This window comes from Bufo bufo, chromosome 10, assembly GCF_905171765.1.
Source record: "Bufo bufo chromosome 10, aBufBuf1.1, whole genome shotgun sequence".
In the NCBI taxonomy this organism is placed as follows: domain Eukaryota; kingdom Metazoa; phylum Chordata; class Amphibia; order Anura; family Bufonidae; genus Bufo; species Bufo bufo.
This window is the reverse complement of record NC_053398.1, coordinates 100230878-100249484: the sequence shown is the minus strand read 5'-3', so window position 1 is coordinate 100249484 and position 18607 is coordinate 100230878. Positions and strand designations below refer to the sequence as shown.

Genomic DNA, 18607 nt, shown 5'->3' with positions numbered 1-18607 from the left:
CTCCGACGTCACGCGCCTGCTCCGCCTGCTTCATTAATAAAGTGGGAGGAGCATGCGCGTGCGGCGTGACGGAGTGAGTGACGTCACGTTACGCTGCCGCCGGCCTAGTTTGAATATTTGAAGAGCCTGCCCGCCCAGTGAATATGGTGATTGTGTCAAAAAGAAAAACTGAATACCAGCTGGAGTCCTGTCCAAGTAAGTTAGTAATAGATTAAATAGTACTAGTAGTACAATTTGGCACAAGTTTAACAGCACTTTACATAAGGAACGCAGCGGGATCTTACAATAGTTGCCAGCCTCCACCCCCTGTTGGGGGGTCACTGTCAGGGAGACTGTTATGGGGGGGATCTGTGGATGATGACACATATATTGAACAAGATGCTGCTATATATGTGTCATCCACAGATCCCCCCTGGCCCCCCATAACAGTGTCATCCACAGATTCCACACAGATGCCCCCATAACAGTGCCACCCACAGATATCCCCTTAATAGACTGTTAAGGGGATATCTGTGGATGACACTGTTATGGGGGCATCTGTGTGGAATATGTCACCTTTTATGGGGGATCTGTGAATTACACTGTTATGAGGGGGATATGTGGATGATACTGTTATGAGGGGGATCTGTGGATGACGCACTGTTAATAACAGCGCGTCATCCACAGATGCCCCCGTAACAGTGTGTCATCCACGATGCCCCCATAACAGTGTGTCATCCACGATGCCCCCATAACAGTGTGTCATCCACGATGCCCCCATAACAGTGTGTCATCCACAGATGCCCCCATAACAACCCTAATGTCGGTTGGCGCTGTCTCCGAGTCAGGCTCGAAGTCAAGTGGGCAGCAGCCTCTTTGCTTCAAGTAAAGCTAAGCCCGCCCCTTACCCCTCTTCTACAATTAGATGGACATGCTGCCGGGATCGCGCTCTTCTAGCGCATGCGCAGTACACTGCCTGTTACAGCGTGACGGCCGGGCGCACGCGCAATCAAACTGTCCGGAGCATCCGCAGTCAGCAAAATGTAGGCGGGTGAGTGAGGATCACGTTGTAACAGGCAGCGTACCGCGCATGCGCTAGAAGAGCGCGATCCCGGCAGCATGTCCATCTAATTGTAGAGAGGAGGGGTAAGGGTCAGGCTTAGCTTTACTTGAAGCAAGGAGGCCGCTGCCCCCTTGACTTCGAGCCTGACTCGGAGACAGCGCCAACCGACATTAAAACAACGTTTTTAACAAGTATGAAGAAACGCAAAGAGCAAAGAAAAATATGATTAGCAACACACTGGGGGATACTGTAAGGTACTGTGGTTGGTTTAATATGCATTTTGCAGGTGACAGGTTCCCTTTAAAGGTTTCCGTTTTGCATTCCATCTTGCCATTCCGTTATATTCCGTTTGAAATGGAACCTATAACGGAATGGCATAACGCAGATGTGAACCCACCCTTAGGAATAGATTGTTTCTGAATACTCAAGCGTACAGAGGAAGAAAGGAAAACTCTTGAAAGCTTGTCTTTTAAGTATTAGGTTAGTACAATCAAAATTGACACACTGTTGGGGAGGATCTGTGGATATTTGTGTGTGTGTGTATATATATATATATATATATATATATATATATATACATACACACACACACACGCGGCGTGTGTGTTTGTGCTTTACGGTGCACACCCTAATGCAATAGGCTGCGCACGCCTATGTAAACTACGGTGAGATACACGATTGTGAATTCCCTCGGTAAGTAGAACGGTCTGCATTTAAGTGTCATAAGTTCTAAATCAGCAGAGCAATATTGTTCAGCAATGATTGTGGAGGTACACCAAGCCTTATTGACATAAATACACACTCCACCTCCCTTATTCTTACCGGACTCATCGGTTCGATCCATTCGGTAGACAGGCCGATCCACAAGTTCAATAGCCTAGTCCGGGATGTTAGTATTTAGCCACGTTTCAGTGAAAAATGAGGCGCAAGTGGTCATCCTATCAGACGAGATCCTCAGTCTCAGCTCATCAATCTTGTTCACTATAGACTGGGTATTTGCGACGAACAGGCTGGGTAGTGCTTGCTTGTTGGGGGGGTTCTTTAATCGAGTATTGATGCCGCCCCTCTTCTGCTTCCTTTCCTGTCTCCTCCTGTGCCGTCGCTTCGACGGTATAATCATCCAGTCGGGCACCGATGTCCTTAGAATCTCATCCGGGATATTAGGGGGTGGTGGTGGAACAGGACCTTTCATTCTGATGTCCAGTAGCTCTTGCACACTATACGCTGTGTGTGCTGTAGCAAACTGATTACAGTTGCTCGCTGTGCTTAAAATTAAGGTAATAACTATGTAAAAAATAAGAAATTGGCATCTAAATGGAGAGCTCCAGGCTGATGCGTCCATGCGCGCTGCCATTGGACAGTCAGCAGCTACTACCCAGCCAAGATCTGGAGGAGACATCCGCCGCTTCCTCCGCTAAGCGGGCAAGTAGTGATGAGGAGAGTGGCGTGGGAGGTGGTGTTGCAAGCCGTCAGGCTCCTGACCCAGAGACCATTAAGGAGGACATCTGTGATGTGCAGACGCTACTCGATGATGATGAAGCCAATCGCACTTGGGAAGGGGGTTTCATCATCATCAATAGAAGAGGGTGGCAGCTTGCCTGTGACGCAGGGGCTGAGCCAGCAAGGTGGTAGCATGGCTGAGAGTCAATAGGGTTGCAGAAGTTGCAGGTCGGGAGCCAAACATGCCCGGGATAGACCACCTGCTTCGCAGCAGCCAACCTGCGTGGGAAGTAGTGGTGCAGGGGTTCACGGAAGCAGCGGCAGTCGCAGTCAGTCAGTGCAGACTGTTGGGGGAACAAAATCACCCACTCAGCGGTGTGACAGTTTTTTGTTAATCCGCCAGAGGTTAACATGGCCATATGTAGAATATGTGGGCAGAAGGTGAAGCGTGGCCAGGGTGCCAATATTGGCACCACGGCCAAGCGTTAACATATGCAGCGTCACCATAAAGTGGCCTGGGAGAACCGTGGCTCTGATGTGGTGGTCCAGCCTGCCGCAGCAACCGCTAAATCACCCAGTGGCACGCACCCGGTTTCAGGAAGTCAAGGCTCCACCACCTCAGCCAAAGGGCGCTGTCTGTTATTCCCATCTTCTGCTGGTCCAGATGCTCCTGCTCCTCCTCCTCCTCCTACTACTCATTGTCAGTCACTCCGTCAGGAATCGATCACCGAAGCAATTGACAAGAGACAGATGAATGTGCTCCTGTCCAAGATGCTGGTGCTGCTGTCCCTCCCTTTCCAAGTGGTGGACTCTACACCTTTCAGAGAACCGATGGCTTGTGCCGAACCAAGGTGGAGAGTCCCAAGCCGTCATTTCTTTGTGAAAAAGGCAGTACCAGCCCTGCACAAATAAGTAGACAGAAGGTGGGCCAGTCCTTTAGCCTGTCGGAACTGTAACTATGGTTAGGGACAGTTCATGTCCTTTACGGCCCACTAGGTGAATGTTGTTCCTGCACAGCCACACCAGCAACTTGGCCAGGTCATGCCGCTTCCGCCTCCACTTTTCATGCCGTTGGTCCTGTGACAATGTCCGCCTCTGCCTCCTCATCCTCCACCATATCCTCAGCCTCCACTGCAGGGACAAGTCACAGTGCCCCTCCAGCATACCACATGTTCAGGGAACGCTGTTCTGCACCTCTTTTTCGCTTGGGTGAACGGAGTCACTCAGGGGAGGAACTGCTGAACTGGAAGAGGGGGAGGAGGACACTGGAGCATAAGCAATGTGTAGCGAAATGGGTGGTTTTTCTACTCAGGTGACAGGAGAGGAGTAGCAGGAGCAGCCAGAGGAGCTACAGGGTGATGAGGAAGACGAGACAGAGGACCCAGACACACCATGGCAGTATGCAGGGCAGATGGAGGCAGGGAGTCTCTTCAAGTCACTTGCACAAATGGCCCGATGCATGCTCACTTGCTTGCGTAGTGACAGCCTAATTGTCACCATTCAGCAGCGGGATGATTTCTGGCTCTCCACCTTGTTGGACCCTTGCTACCAGTCCAGAATGGGGGCCTTTTTTACACCCACTGAGAGGGAGGACAAACTGAACTACTACAGAGACATCCAATGTAGTCAGTTGGCCGCTGCCTATCTGCTCCATCGTCCATCCTCTCGCAGGTCTGACCACGGGAGCTCCATCAGCAGCGGCCTGAGTCTACAGTCGCTGATGAGTAGCTTTCTTCACCCGCATAGTGAAGAAACTACTCACGAGCAGCAGCAGGTAGACCTGGAGCAGGACCTTAACCAGCAGGTGGTGGCATACTTGGACAGCACCCTGCCAACCCACATTGAAGATCCACTGTACTACTGGGCAGCCAAAATGGATTTGTAGCCGCAACTAGCAGAGTTTGCCCTGGAAAAGCTGTCCTGCTCGGCCAGTAGTGTGGCATCAGAGTGGGTGTTTAGTGCGGCGGGGGCCATAGTTACCCCAAGGAGAACTTGCCTGTCCACCCAAAATGTGGAGAGACTGACCTTTGTTAAGATGAATCAATCATGGATCAGCCAGGATTTCCAACCACCAATTCCTTATGCATCAGACTAGATCATCCATGGTGCCACACCAACACTTTGATAAAAGAGACCGGTTTCTTCTGACTACCTGCCTCAGTTACTTCTCTGATGCTGCAACCCGCCTGATGGCACACATCTGATGCCAAGTGCTCCTTCTTTCACCCACCTTAGTCAGCGGGTACTGGTATTGCCACCCACCGCCCCACTCTGTCACCGGGTCACTTTGTGGTCTCCTGATGCAGCTGCTGCTGCCATTTCCACACTATGTCACCTTGCCACTGTGTGGTATCCTGATGCTGCTGCTGCCATCTCCACACTATTTCACCTTGCCACTCTGTGGTATTCTCCTGATGCTGCTGCTACTACCATCTCCACACTATGTCACCTTGCCACTGTGTGGTATCCTGATGCTGCTACTACCATCTCCACACTATGTCACTTTGCCACTCTATGGTATCCTAATGCTGCTGCTGCCATCTCTACACTATGTCACCTTGCCATTCTGTGGTCTCCTGATGCTGCTGCTACTGCCATCTCCACACTATATCACCTTGCCACTCTGTGGTATCCTCCTGATTCTGCGGCTACTACAATCTTCACACTATGTCACCTTGCCACTCTGTGGTATCCTCCTTCTGCTGCCATCTCCACACTATGTCACCTTGCCACAATGTGGTATCCTCCTGATGCTGCTGCTACTACCATCTCCACACTATGTCACCTTGCCAATCTGTGGAATCCTGATGATGCTGCTGCTGCCATCTCCACGCTATGTCACCTTGCCACTCTGTGGTATCCTCCTGCTACTGCTTCCATCTCCACACAATTTCACCTTGCCACTCTGTGGTCTCCTCCTGCTGCTGCAATATCCACACTGTCACCTTGCTACTCTGTGGTGTCCTCATGCTGCTGCCATCTCCACACTATGTCACCTTGCCACAATGTGGTATCCTCCTGATGCTGCTGCTGCCAACTCCACACTATGTCACCCTGCCACTCTGTGGCATCATCCTGATGCTGCTGCTGCTGCCATCCCCATACTATGTCACCTTGCCACTCTGTGGTATCCTCTTGCTGCCATCTCCACACTATGTCACCTTGCCACTCTGTGGTATCCTCCCGAAAAATTCATCAAACTGGCGATTAAAATTTTTGAAAAATTTGCTCATTTCTAAGTACTACTACCAATACAATAATATACCAATATTATTACTACTACTACCAATACTATGCCAGTAATATACTAATAATATTACTACTACCAATAAAACAATATACCAATAATATTATTACTACTACCAATACTATACTATGCCAGTAATATACCAATAATATTACTACTACCAATAAAATAATATACCAATATTACTACTACTACCACCAATACTATGCTATGCCAGTTATTTTACTAGCAGTTTAAAGTTCAAAGATACACTTGCCATGTTTCTCAAGGGGCTTCAGTGCCCTGACAGTCCTCATCAGAGCAGGGGCGTAGCTATAGGGGGTGCAGAGGCAGCAGTCGCTACCAGGCCCAGGAGCCTGAGGGGGCCCAAAGACCCTTGTGCTGCATAAGAAGACATCGGTATTATAGAAAGTGCATGTAGGTCAAGTTACACCTCTGGCTGGAGGGATAGGGTTAGGTCAAGAATTTGGCACGGGGGTGCCGTTTCAAATTTTGCCTCAGCCAGCATGAAGGCTATGTGCTTCCTTTCCCCTGGGCACAAAGTACTGAGGGAAGGGAGGCCGAAAATGAACACTTGCACCAGGGCCCATGACCTATTAGCTACGCCCCTGCATCAGAGCACCACCTTACATAACTGCAGAATTTATATGTTCTGCCCATTAAAGAAATTGCAAACACGTAAATGCATTTTCCCTACTATGGGATCCCAACCTGACTTAATAGAGAGGGGAGTGCCACAATCAGGACCACCATTAATATGCCAGGGCAAGGAACATCTCTTAAAGAGCATCTCTTGCTCTGATGGACCAAGCACGAGAGTTGTAGATGATGCTAAAGAGAAGAAAGGGAATCTCAGGAATTCAGAAACTCATCCCCCATGTATGTAGATGCAATTTATACAGGAGACTAGACTCCACATACTGTATATTTAGATCTGTGCATTCCAATGCAAATTACAAGCGGTGTCATATATTCTAACCAGGCAGCAAAGAATAAATTGGGTCACATCTCTGGGTTTTCATTTTTTATTTGGGACAACGCACAGCTTGGAGATATGTGAAATTCCAAGAAAAATGTTGAAATGACCTAGATTTTCAGTGCTAACATTAAGTCATATACACTGAATAAACATAGCCTAAAGGCATCTGACCAACTAACCAGCGACACGTCCCCTGACATTATTCTTCCTGCTGTATTTTTCTGTTTTATGGAGAAGCTATAAGGACTAATTTACAGAAGATGTGATCATGTAAGTTCAAAGGAAAATCATACTAATCAGATCTCTGGCTGTTCCCGGGTACCTTCTATTCTGTGCAGACTAATGGTTGTGTCTGGCACATGCGCAGGTACCAGCAACAAAATCCCCTTTATCTGTCAATGGGCCAAACATGTCCATTTTCTGTTCAGCACCCACTCAGAAAGGGGCGGACTGGGAACTTAAAGTGGCCTTTAAAAAAAATAAAAATAAAAGTGGCCCCATGTTGTAGGTAGGTTTAAATTAACAGAAGGTGGGGCAAAATACTGTCCTAGCAGAACCAAATACCACAGAGGAGAACAAAATACTCAGCAGAAGCAGATAGGCTGAGAGAATCAGATCTTTATGTACCCAAATTTCCCTGTAAGGTCTATTGGTAGTCCTCCCAGGCACTCAGAATAGAAGGTACTCAAGAACATGTGGACATGGATGAAAAACCTGCTCATGTTTCAAGACTCTTAAAGAGGACCTTTCATATTTTTTTTTGTTTAGATAAATACCTTTCTTTGCGGGGTACCCCCCACTGATGCTGCCACCCTGCCTGTTTTTTTTTTTTTTCAAATATCGCTCCTACACCCCGCTGTGCCCCCCTGCAGTTTTCCCGCTCAGTATGTTAATGCTGAGCATCGGTACAGGGAGGAGGAGATGCCAGGGTTTCTCAATAGGCATCTCCTTCTCCATGGCTGTGACGTTCTCCACTGTGATTGGACAGCGAAACAGCCATGGAGAAGGAGACGCCCATTGAGAAACCCTGGCGTCTCCTCCTCCCTGTACCAATGCTCAGGATTAACATACTGAGCGGGTAAACTGCAGGGGGGCACAGCGGGGCGTAGGAGCGATATTTGAAAAAAACAGACAGGGTGGCAGGAAAGGTATTTATCTAACCTAAAAAAAAACATGAAAGGTCCTCTTTAAGCTCCTTCCTGCACTGCACGGCAGGTAGTTAATACACTCTGAAGCTGAGCACTTGCCATCAGCCTTGGTGTCAGCTGTAACAAATAACTGACATCCTGCTGCAAAGGCCAGGATTAGAGACTCCGATCCCAGCCATTTTTTACCTTAGATGCAGTGATTAATAGCAACAGTGGCCAAAGGCTGAAGAAGTACTGCAGTATATTAGTCTAATGAGCAAGCCTAGTGTTCAAGTACCATAGCGGGACTAAAGTATAAATGATATATATCACATTTTTCCCATAAAAAAAAATTATTGTAAAATAGTATAATATAACTTCTTCAGGCCAATGTAAAACTTTTCATTTTTCTGTTGACATCTCCGACTCCACATGAGGGCTTTTTTTTTTTTTGCAGGAGTAGTTGTATTTAGTAATGGAACCCTTTAATTTACTATATCTTATATTGAAATAGAGGGGGGAAAAATATTTCTGAGGTGAAAGTAAGGAAGTTGAATATACTATTGCAGTCTATGGTATTTTTACTGATTGCATATTAAGCCCTGTGCTTAATAGGCAGTTTCCTATGGCAGGTCTGGGAGCCTTAACAAGGCCCCAAATTGCCATAGTAACCTATCGATCTCGGTGTAAAGTTCTGAAAAAGGGAAGAAATAATGTAGACTTACAGAGATAGTAATTAGCAGAGTTGCTAGCATCAGCACTGGCAGCAACTCAGATAGGTATGGACAAGTCACACATATTTAGAGAGGAAGATGCTGGGGTTAGGAGAAAAGAGGCAGGCTGAGAAGCCTGCCTCTGTATGTTATACATTGCCATGTCAGTAGATGCTGAAGACAGGTTCTCCGTAGCAACACTTGGCAAATGTTGGCAAGGAAACACATTACAAGCAGTTAAGTACTTGTATTACAAAAATAAAAATAACTGCCCCTACAGAATATAAAAAAAAGGGAAATGACAGACTGTAAGGTAAAAAAAAAAAAACAATAAACTATGAAAATTTGGTATTGCAAAATCTGTAATGACCTGTACTATAAAACTAATGGATTATTTATCCTGCATATACCCTGCCATAAACAAAATACAAAGCTAGCACTGCTGTTTTTGTGTTACTAAACTTAAAAATACAAAAATGATCAAAATGTTGTATACACCCCAAAATGGCACCAATTAGGCTGGGTACATATACATCCAGCCAGTTTTTTTTCTGCAGATTCGGACACAACTGCAAAAAAAAAATCTGCACACAAGGATCTTTTTGTCTACTCTTTTCTGGCAGAATCTGTAACGCAGACCCAGAAGCCTCCAATGCAGAGATGGACATGCCCTTAGAATGCTGAAGGCTTGTTCCTTGCTATATGTAGGCCCCATGATTTCACAGGTTTAGCATTACACAGTGACCATTCAAATCGATGAGTTGTCTGCGTAACACAGGACAGGTTCTCTGGAGCAATAGATGCTCTTACTAGCAGTTTTCCACTCTCGCCAAAAGAGTTGAACAGCTAGAACTTTTTTCTCTTCAATTGGTTATCCGGGGTTGTTAAAATGATGACCTATCTTTACGGTACGCCATTAATATTAGAGTGGTGGGGGTCCAACTCTTCACACCCCCACTGATCAGCTTATTGAAGGGGCTGCGATACCTTGGCAAACACTGTCTCCTTCATTATTTACCAGGTACTGTGCTGTATTTTTATTAGTGCCTGGTATTACACCTCACTACAGTATGGTCGCATTTAAGTGAATGGGACTGAATTGTAGTACCAGGCAGGGGAGTAGCTATAGGGGGTGCAGAGGTAGCAGTTGCTATCAGGCCCAGGAGCGTGAGGAGGCCCAAAGACCCTTGTGTCACATAAGAAGACCCTGGTATTAAAAAAAGTGCATACTGGGAGGGCTACTAGTGATGTTATATGGTAACTCATTGAGTGATTTTATTATTAGTTTTCTATTCCCTACTATTTGATTAATAAACAATACGACTAATATAATTTGTTGGCCTATATAACCAGATTAGTGCCAGTCATCATGACGTTTGAAATTCCCTTTTGTATGGTCTCACGGACGACCATTAAGACTGATCACCTTCTTTTATCTACAATTTTACATACTCACCTTGTATATTTTTGAAAACTGATTTCCTTAGGAATGGAGAGTGGAAGGATTACTACCAGACAGAGGATACTCATGGATAACCTTTCATCAGCATACCATGGTCGAAAGCTTTCCCCCATGGCACCCGTGGTCCCATTTACATGAAAAGAGTCACATACTGTGGAGAGAGAAAAATTCCATTATACGTTGGGCAGTACATTGAACTAGGCCACGTATAGAACATACCACAAACTTCAACTTACGTTTCACCAGCTGGTCCTCTACAACCCGGAGAAAGGCTATAGAAATCATGAAGAGGTTGAATATGAAGCAGATTCCGCATAGTTTTCCAATAGCCGGGCCACAAATATCTCTGACCACACCTTGATATGTAGACTGATTGCTGATGGATGATGCGTATCCAAGGATTACCAGCCCGCTAATCAGAAAGATGAGGGAACCCTGGATATAAAAGCGATAAGAAAAACATGGAGGATTGAGGAACATGGAATGTCAACTTGTCTAGCTGTGCTATATGGGATCTGGTTTGGGCAGATGTCATATGACTATAAATTTGGTAAAAGTGGGCATGAAGCTGTTTTCATGCGGAGATAAGACTGCCGTACAAATAAATATTTCCGAAATATTTCCCTGTCGATTCTGCCAGGCACCATTCCTCCTTTTGATATTGGATAATGGATCTTCCATACGGTATGTGAAATGAAATGAGTCTAAAGGGCTTGTTTACACGGTGGTGTATGTGTGCTGATTCTGCTCTAATTATTGTGAATGGGAGTCCACATTGCTGTACATATGGAAGGGGCTTAATTCTGTGTGGATTTCCCGACTGCGTCAATAAGTGACAAGCTCATTCTTGGTGCAGAAATTGCCATTAAAGGGTTATTACCATCTAAAACAATGGGGGCATATCGCTAGGCTATGCCCCCATTGTCTGATAGCTATGGGTCCCACCGCTCAGACCCGCACCTATATCGAGAACGAAGCAGGACAAAGTGGTGGCTGGAGAACTCTGGTCCGGCCACCACTAAGCGCTCTCCCCATAGAAGTAAATGGGAGCTCACCGCGCATGACCGGCCACCGCTCCCATTAATTGCTTCCATTCATTGATCAGCTATTTTCAGCGGCCCCATAGAAATGAATGGCGGGCAGCTGCGCATGCGCAGTGCACCCTCCACCACTTTCGGGGCTCCATTTAGGAGATAGGTGCCAGTCTCAGCAGTGGGACCCGTACCTATCGGACAATGGGGACATATCCTAGCTATATGCCCCCATTGTCTCAGATGAGACAACCTCTTTAAAGGGGTTTTCCGAGATTTTAATATTGATGACCTATCCTCTGGATAGGCCATCAGTACCTGATTGGTGGGGGTCTGACTCCTGGGACCCCCGTCGATCAGCTGTTTTGAGAATGCACCAGCACTCCCGTGAGTACCGCGGCCTTCTCTCAGCTCACTATGCTCGGCATCCTACATAGTATAGCTGCTGTGCTTGGTATCTCAGTTCAGCGACATTCACTTCTATGGGGCTGAGCTACCTCTAGGCCACGTGACCGATGTATGTGTCGTCACTGGCTTAGGGAAAACCAAGAGAAGGCCGTGGTGCTACTGTGAGAGTCGGTGCCTTCTCAAACAGCTGATCGGTGTGGGTCCCGGGTGTCAGACCCCCACCAATCAGATAGTGATGACCTATCCAGAGGATAGTCATCATTATTAAAGTCTCAGAAAACCCCTTTAACCACAGAGAGTGTCCACTGAATAGGAATCTGTCAGGTAGGCCTGTGGCATGCAAAATACAAAGCTGAAGCAGCCTTTATAGTTTCCTTTAAAACTATTGCCTTTAAGGCTGGCGTCACACAGATGTGTGTCCACTGCATCTCCCGACCTGTGGCTCATCTGACCCAAATTTACAGCATCATTGTGATTTATGATGCTGTCACTTCCTCTATGACGTGGGTCTGCTGCACTGTACTCGCATCATCATGTAAGTACAATACAATAGACCGGTCATCGAGTAAGATCTGACAGCGTTCATTCATAAACCACTATGCTGCTAAGAGTTCGGGTCAGATGAGCTGCGGTCCGGAAGCTGTGACCGACACATGCACTGTTTTTCAAGGACCGCACATGGCTGTCTGACACCAATCTGAGTATAGAAAAGTGCATTTTTTTTTATCAAGTCACTTAGTCTCCGAGTGGTGGAGATTTAGCAGTTTTTCGTCTAGACAGTTTCATAAATCTTCCCATGTCTCTTAGGCCCCTTTCACACGAGCGAGTATTCAGCGCGGGTGCAATGCGTGATGTGAATTCGTTGCGCCCGCACGGAATCCGGACCCATTCATTTCAATGGGGCTGTGTACATGAGCGTTGGTTTTCACGCATCACTTGTGCGTTGCGTGAAAATAGCAGCAAGTTCTATATTCTGCATTTTTCACGCAACGCTGGCCCCATATAAGTGAATACTTGCGGATGCGATGCGTTTTTCACAGATGGTTGCTAAGAGATGTTGTTTGTATACCTTCAGTTTTTTTTATCACGCGCGTGCATTAAATAGCATTGCACCCGCCGGATAAAAACTGAACGCAATCGCATACAAAACTAAATGACCTTGCTTGCGAAATCGTGCATTTTTCACTGAACTCATCCGGACCTAATCCACTCACGCTCATCTGCAAGGGGCCTTACTCTTTCAATTAGTTTGAGTGATTCTAGTCTGTAATGTAAAACGATTTGGGGAATGACACATCTCATCCTCCTCTTGTTCACCCTGACAATATTATATACCTAATTAGATCCTAATAGAGAACTGGCATGAATAAAAGGTACATAACCGGATCAGGACAGAGAAGATTAAGCTGAATTAGGCAGAACTTGTGCTGCGAGCCCTTGAGGAGCCAGATATGAGTGGTAGTGGCTCTGACTATAGGATGTGTGACAGTGGCTTTCCCAGGGCCGATGCGGTGAGAGGAGGGTGCACCCTTTCTTCCTTCGGGCACTCCCTGTAGTTGGGCCTCCTGCCTGACGGTAGTTTGGGGTGTTTTTGATGTTAGTGGTTGTATGGGTGCCTGGCAGGAGGTAAAGTAGTGCAATGACCAGCGTATGGTGAGGTAAGAGTCAGAAAACCAGGCCAGAGGTAGAAGCAAAATAGGAGTTGTAGTATATCCAACAATAATCTTTACACAGTGAAAATTATTTTCCAAGATGGCGAGGTATGTAGGTTATCACAATGGCAAATAACAGCACTCTTGGTATGCTATCTTTCTAAAGTCTCTCTCTAGAATCTCTGGCTGGTAACTGTAATCTGGTAATTGTGGCTGTAGTGTCCACTGCGGGATACAGGTTTTAGAGGCACTTCTGGCCAGGACATGGTTAAGTGTGATGGCTGTCTTAACTGTAATCCCTCACAAGCAGCAAAGTCCTGTTAGCTGTAGTTGCTTGTTGACGCCTATGCCTTAGCAGATTCTGAGCTCTTTCTTTCTCTCTGCTGGCTGTAGCAGAAGCAGTAACTTTCATAGAGATTGGTAAGTCTCCGGATCCTGAGGCCTAAGGAGAAGGAGCACATGGACTGGCTTCCTTCCTCCTCCCTCCTTCACACTAGTCTACTCTCTCTCTTGTCAGGAAGTAGGACCAGCCCACTCCTGCCCCTCCTGAGAGGGGTTTTCCAGGGTTGTTAACCCTGTCCCTGTCAACCATACCAGGCAATGCTGGGTGTACATTACGTTATATAACAGTACATAGCATTAGAATCCATTTGCAGATATCTCCAGTACTGGGGTACTGCACTTGCAGTGCAAACAAACAAATGTCCCTGTATCATATAGAAGAGAGTAAGGTTATGAAGGATGGACAGAAGAGGGTGTTATTCTACAGACACATAGGGGCAAATTAATCATTCCCCTTGTGACTTTTTAATGCATTGGCGACTTTTCTAGTCACAACCTGCATTTTACTCCATAATACTGAAGGTTTCTGTACACTAGACACAACATAATAGGACAGCATTAATAGAAAATCATTCAAAACCACAAGTAAACCCCTCAAGTGAAAATACTGCCTGCATCAAATAAGCCCCTAAAATGAAATATGGGGTAAGCTGTTTACGTGAGGTAGTGCTGAGATTTTGACTGTAAAGCTCTAATTTCAGGGGATTGTGACTTTGGTGGAGGGGGACATTGTGCCCAGATTTATTTATTCTGTTTTCTGAACATGATTATGGGGCGGCCATCTCGTCTGAGCTATTCTTAACAGCATTTGGAAAGAATTAAAGGGTTGTGTCATCAGAAAATGACCTGATGTTTAAATCACTATTTTATGTTTTAAAAAAAAATTTATGATGTCTTTAATTTTCAATGTATTCCGTATATTTAAACAAAAAAGATAAAATTCTGCCATTTTTTGCATTGGCCACTATGTCTAATAATTGGCACCACTTCTTGGTCTGTATAGATCACTTTACTGCAGTTACCTACTTATCTGTCACTCTAATCCTGCCTGTAATGATATCACCTCTGTGTATAGATAAGACAGGATCCACCATTCACAATAGGTGATTGACAAACCTTATCTATTCTTTCCTTGTACAATGACCTCTGCACAGGTCACAAAGCCTAGAAAACTCTCCCATAGAAGTCAATGAGATCCCCTCCTGACCATTGTGTCTATGGACCATGGGGATGCAGTAAAGCAATTTTCTTAATGCTTTGTAAATGCTGTTAAGAACAGTTCAGGCAAGATGGCCGCCCCCATAATCATGTTCAGGAAATAGAATTAAAAAATCTGCAATCAGAAAATAAAAACTCAATTGAAAAACAAACTGAAATCATTTAGGTGGAGGGAAGAAAAAATATAAAAAATAAAATAATATGGTTGCATAAGTGTGGACACCCTTAAACTAATACTTTGTTGAAGCACCCTTTGATTTTATTACAGCACTCAGTCTTTTTGGGTATGAGTCTATCAGCATGGCACATTTTGCCTTGGCAAGATTTGCCCACTCTTCTTTGCAAAAACACTCCAAATCAGAATGCGAGGGCATCTCCTGTGCACAGCCCTCTTCAGATCACCCCACAGATTTTCAATCAGATTCAGGTCTGGGCTCTGGCTGGGCCATTCCAAAACTTTAATCTTCTTCTGGTGAAGCCATTCCTTTGGAGATTTGGATGTATGCTTTGGGTCGTTGTCATGCTGAAAGATGTTCAGCCTGAAGGTTTTGTGCCAATATTGACTGATATTTGGAACTTTTCATAATTCTCTCTAGCTTAACTAAGGCCCCAGTTCCAGCTGAAGAAAAACAGCCCCTTGACATGATGCTGCCACCACCATACTTCACTGTGGGTATGGTGCTCTTTTGGTGATGTGCAGTGTTGTTTTTGCGCCAAACATAACTTTTGGAATTATGGCCAAAAAGTTCAACCTTGGTTTCATCAGACCATAACACCTTTTCCCACATGCTTTTGGGAGACTTCAGATGTGTTTTTGCAAAATGTAGCCTGGCTTGGATGTTTTTCTTCATAAGAAAAGGCTTTCGTCTTGCCATTCTACCCCATAGCCCAGACATATGAAGAATACGGGAGATTGTTGTCACATGTACCACACAGCCAGTACTTGCCAGATATTCCTGCAGCTCCTTCAATGTTGCTGTAGGTCTCTTGGTAGCCTCCCAGACCAGTTTTCTTCTCGTCTTTTCATCAGTTTTGGAGGGACGTCCAGTTCTTGGTAATGTCACTGTTGTGCCATATTTTCTCCACTTGATGAGGACTGTCTTCACTGTGTTCCATGGTATATCTAATGCCTTGGAAATTCTTTTGTACCCTTCTCCTGACTGATACCTTTTAACAATGAGATCCCTCTGATGTTTTGGAAGCTCTCTGTGGACCATGGCTTTTGCTGTGGGATGCGACTAAGAAAATTTCAGGAAAGACCAACTAGAGCAGCTGAACTTTATTTGGGGTTAATCAGAGGCACTTTACATGATGGCAGGTGTATGCTGACTCCTATTTAACAGGATTTTGAATGTGATTGCTTAATTCTGAACACAGATTCTGAACACAGCTACATCCCCAGTTATAAGAGGGTGTATACACTTATGCAACCACATTATTATTATTATTATTATTATTATTATTTTTCTTCCCTCCACCTAAAAGATTTCAGTTTGTTTTTTTAATTGAGTTGTACAGTTTATAGGTCACATTAAAGGTGAAAAAAGTTCTGAAATTATTTATCTTTGTCTAATTTTTTTTACAGCACAGAAACCTGACATTTTAACAGGGGTGTGTAGACTTTTCTATATTCACTGCACATGCTGACATTGAAAATTAAAAAATATAATGAAAAATATGTTAAAGGGAGTCTTTCACCTAATCTGAGCGTTTTAGACCGCTCAGATCAGGTTATAGACTCTTTGACCCTCATTACAATCGTACCTTTCTCTTCTGTGTCCCTCGTCCAGATCATGAAAATAACACTTTTTAAACTTATGCAAATGATCTTCTGAAGGTGCCCAGGGGCGGCGTTACTGGGCGATGTGCCCAGAAAAACACACCTCCAGCCGGCGGACGTCACGAGCGGCACCAGAGGACGGCGGGCTGGGAACTGGTCCGCACCTGCGCACTGCTCTGCCCATTATGAGCAGAGGAACAGCTTTTCATATTGCGCATGCCAACTAAAGACAGCCGGCTGGCGCATGCGCAATATGAAAGGCTGTTTCTCTGCCCATAATGGGCAGAGCAGTGCGCAGGTGCGAGCCAGTTCCCAGCCCGCCGTCCTCTGGTGCCGCTCGTGACGTCCGCAGGCTGGAGGTGTGTTTTTCTGGGCACATCGCCCAGTAACGCCGCCCCTGGGCACCTTCAGAAGATCATTTGCATAAGTTTAAAAAGTGTTATTTTCATGATCTGGACGAGGGACACAGAAGAGAAAAGTACGATTGTAATGAGGGTCAAAGAGTCTATAACCTGATCTGAGCGGTCTAAAACGCTCAGATTAGGTGAAAGACTCCCTTTAAATATGAAAATGTGATTTAAACAATAGGTCATTTTTTGATGACACATTCCCTTTAAGTAATCACTGAATGATGTGCAGTGTAGATACAGTCCTTGAGATCCGAACTTAGAAGCTAAACTGTTAAGGGCCCGTAACACTGCCTGTTCGTGGGCAACAATCTGCAGGTGTAAAGAAGCTACCAATTACCCGATGAATGAGTGAAACGCTTGTTCATCAGGTAAATTAATTTTCCATGCTGTGACCCAAATCACTGTTTGTGCTGTCTAAACAGGCTATGCAATGGCATTAGCGATCGCTCCTCTACATACTGTGGAGGAGATTGATGCATGTAAATACAGCATTCTCCTCCACAGACAAGCAGGCAATTGCCAGGAACGAACGTTTTCTTCCCGACAATTATCTGCTCAACTGGGCACTGTAAAGGGTCCTTTACTTATACAAGCAAATCATCAACAAGCGCTGGTCAATTCAGCTTTTCTGTACTCCTAAAAAGTTCTTTCAGGCATTGGGACCAGCAGTTGATATGAGTGATATTCCCAGCAGGACACAAGGACAATGCTCCTTTAGATCACTTTCACATGGTCAGTATTTGTAAGCCAAAGCCAGGAGAACATGAGTCAACTCTTTTCATGACATGTTTTTCTCTGCAGGTTCCACTCCTGGTTGTGGCTTTGCAAAATACTGCCAAAATAATGCGAAAGTGGCTACAGGGTAGGTTCCCACATGGCATTTGGTGCCTTGGATTTTGGCCACTGAGGAAAACCCACATGGTGACCTACCCTAGTCCTACTATTAAATCTTTCCCAGACAGATAAACATTTATTTCTTGGATTTAATATTGGCATTATAGGGTTAACAAAAATCAGCAAGAAGCCTGGGGAATTATGGCACGTGGTTTAGCCTATTCACCATCAAAATGTTAAAGGAGAATTCCAGAAGGTAAGTCCAGTGTCACTGCAGATAGTTGATGTACATGGATAGTCATAGTAAACTTTTGGACACAAGTGGGCATGCCCGCAATACAGATTGTTCATTAGTATAGCAACTACTAACAGACTGATACCGGTAATGACCATCAAGCCATGATGTCACATAATTACAGGGACACAACACCAAAATTGTAATGGGAAGAAGTCTCATGAAGGAGTACTGACAGGTAAATCCTCAGAGACCATTACTTACCAGTTCCACCATCAGAGCTGTGTGCATCCCACCTGCTTTGTTGAATGCCCATGGAAAGTTAAGGAGTCCAGCCCCCAACGCAGACTTCAACATAATAAATATGGCTCCCATGGAAGATAAATTGGGGGTCCCACATTCCGCACCTGGCTTGGCCAGCAAGCTGATGCTCTCTCTTGCCAGTTCCTCCATCCTCCAGGCTTCTTTTTTAGAAACTGGCCTAGGACAATGATCGAGTATGCTTATAACTTTAACCAGGAGGACCTCCCATAAATCTGACCTAGCTTTTGGGCTTTTGTTCTAACTTAACCCCTGAGCTCTCAGAAGAAACTACAAAACATGATCCAATTACCCCCTACTTATCAGAGACACAAAAGAGAGGGACCATCTTTCCATTCATTGGCCAGCACAAGCTGGAAGGACTGT

The 18607-nt window shown here is 45.3% G+C and overlaps 1 protein-coding gene across 1 annotated transcript in view; it reads right to left on the bottom strand.

Annotated features, from left to right (window-relative positions):
• The window catches only part of SLC38A8 (solute carrier family 38 member 8), a 48181-nt gene extending 29808 nt beyond the window's left edge, over window positions 1–18373 (bottom strand). The window contains exons 1-3 of the mRNA XM_040409890.1: window positions 18185–18373; window positions 10247–10445; window positions 10005–10161 (exon numbers count right to left, since the gene is read on the bottom strand). Coding sequence (XP_040265824.1) covers window positions 10005–10161; window positions 10247–10445; window positions 18185–18373 — 545 coding nt within the window. The remainder of the gene's footprint in view (window positions 1–10004; window positions 10162–10246; window positions 10446–18184) is intronic.
• Between the last annotated feature and the right edge of the window lie 234 nt (window positions 18374–18607).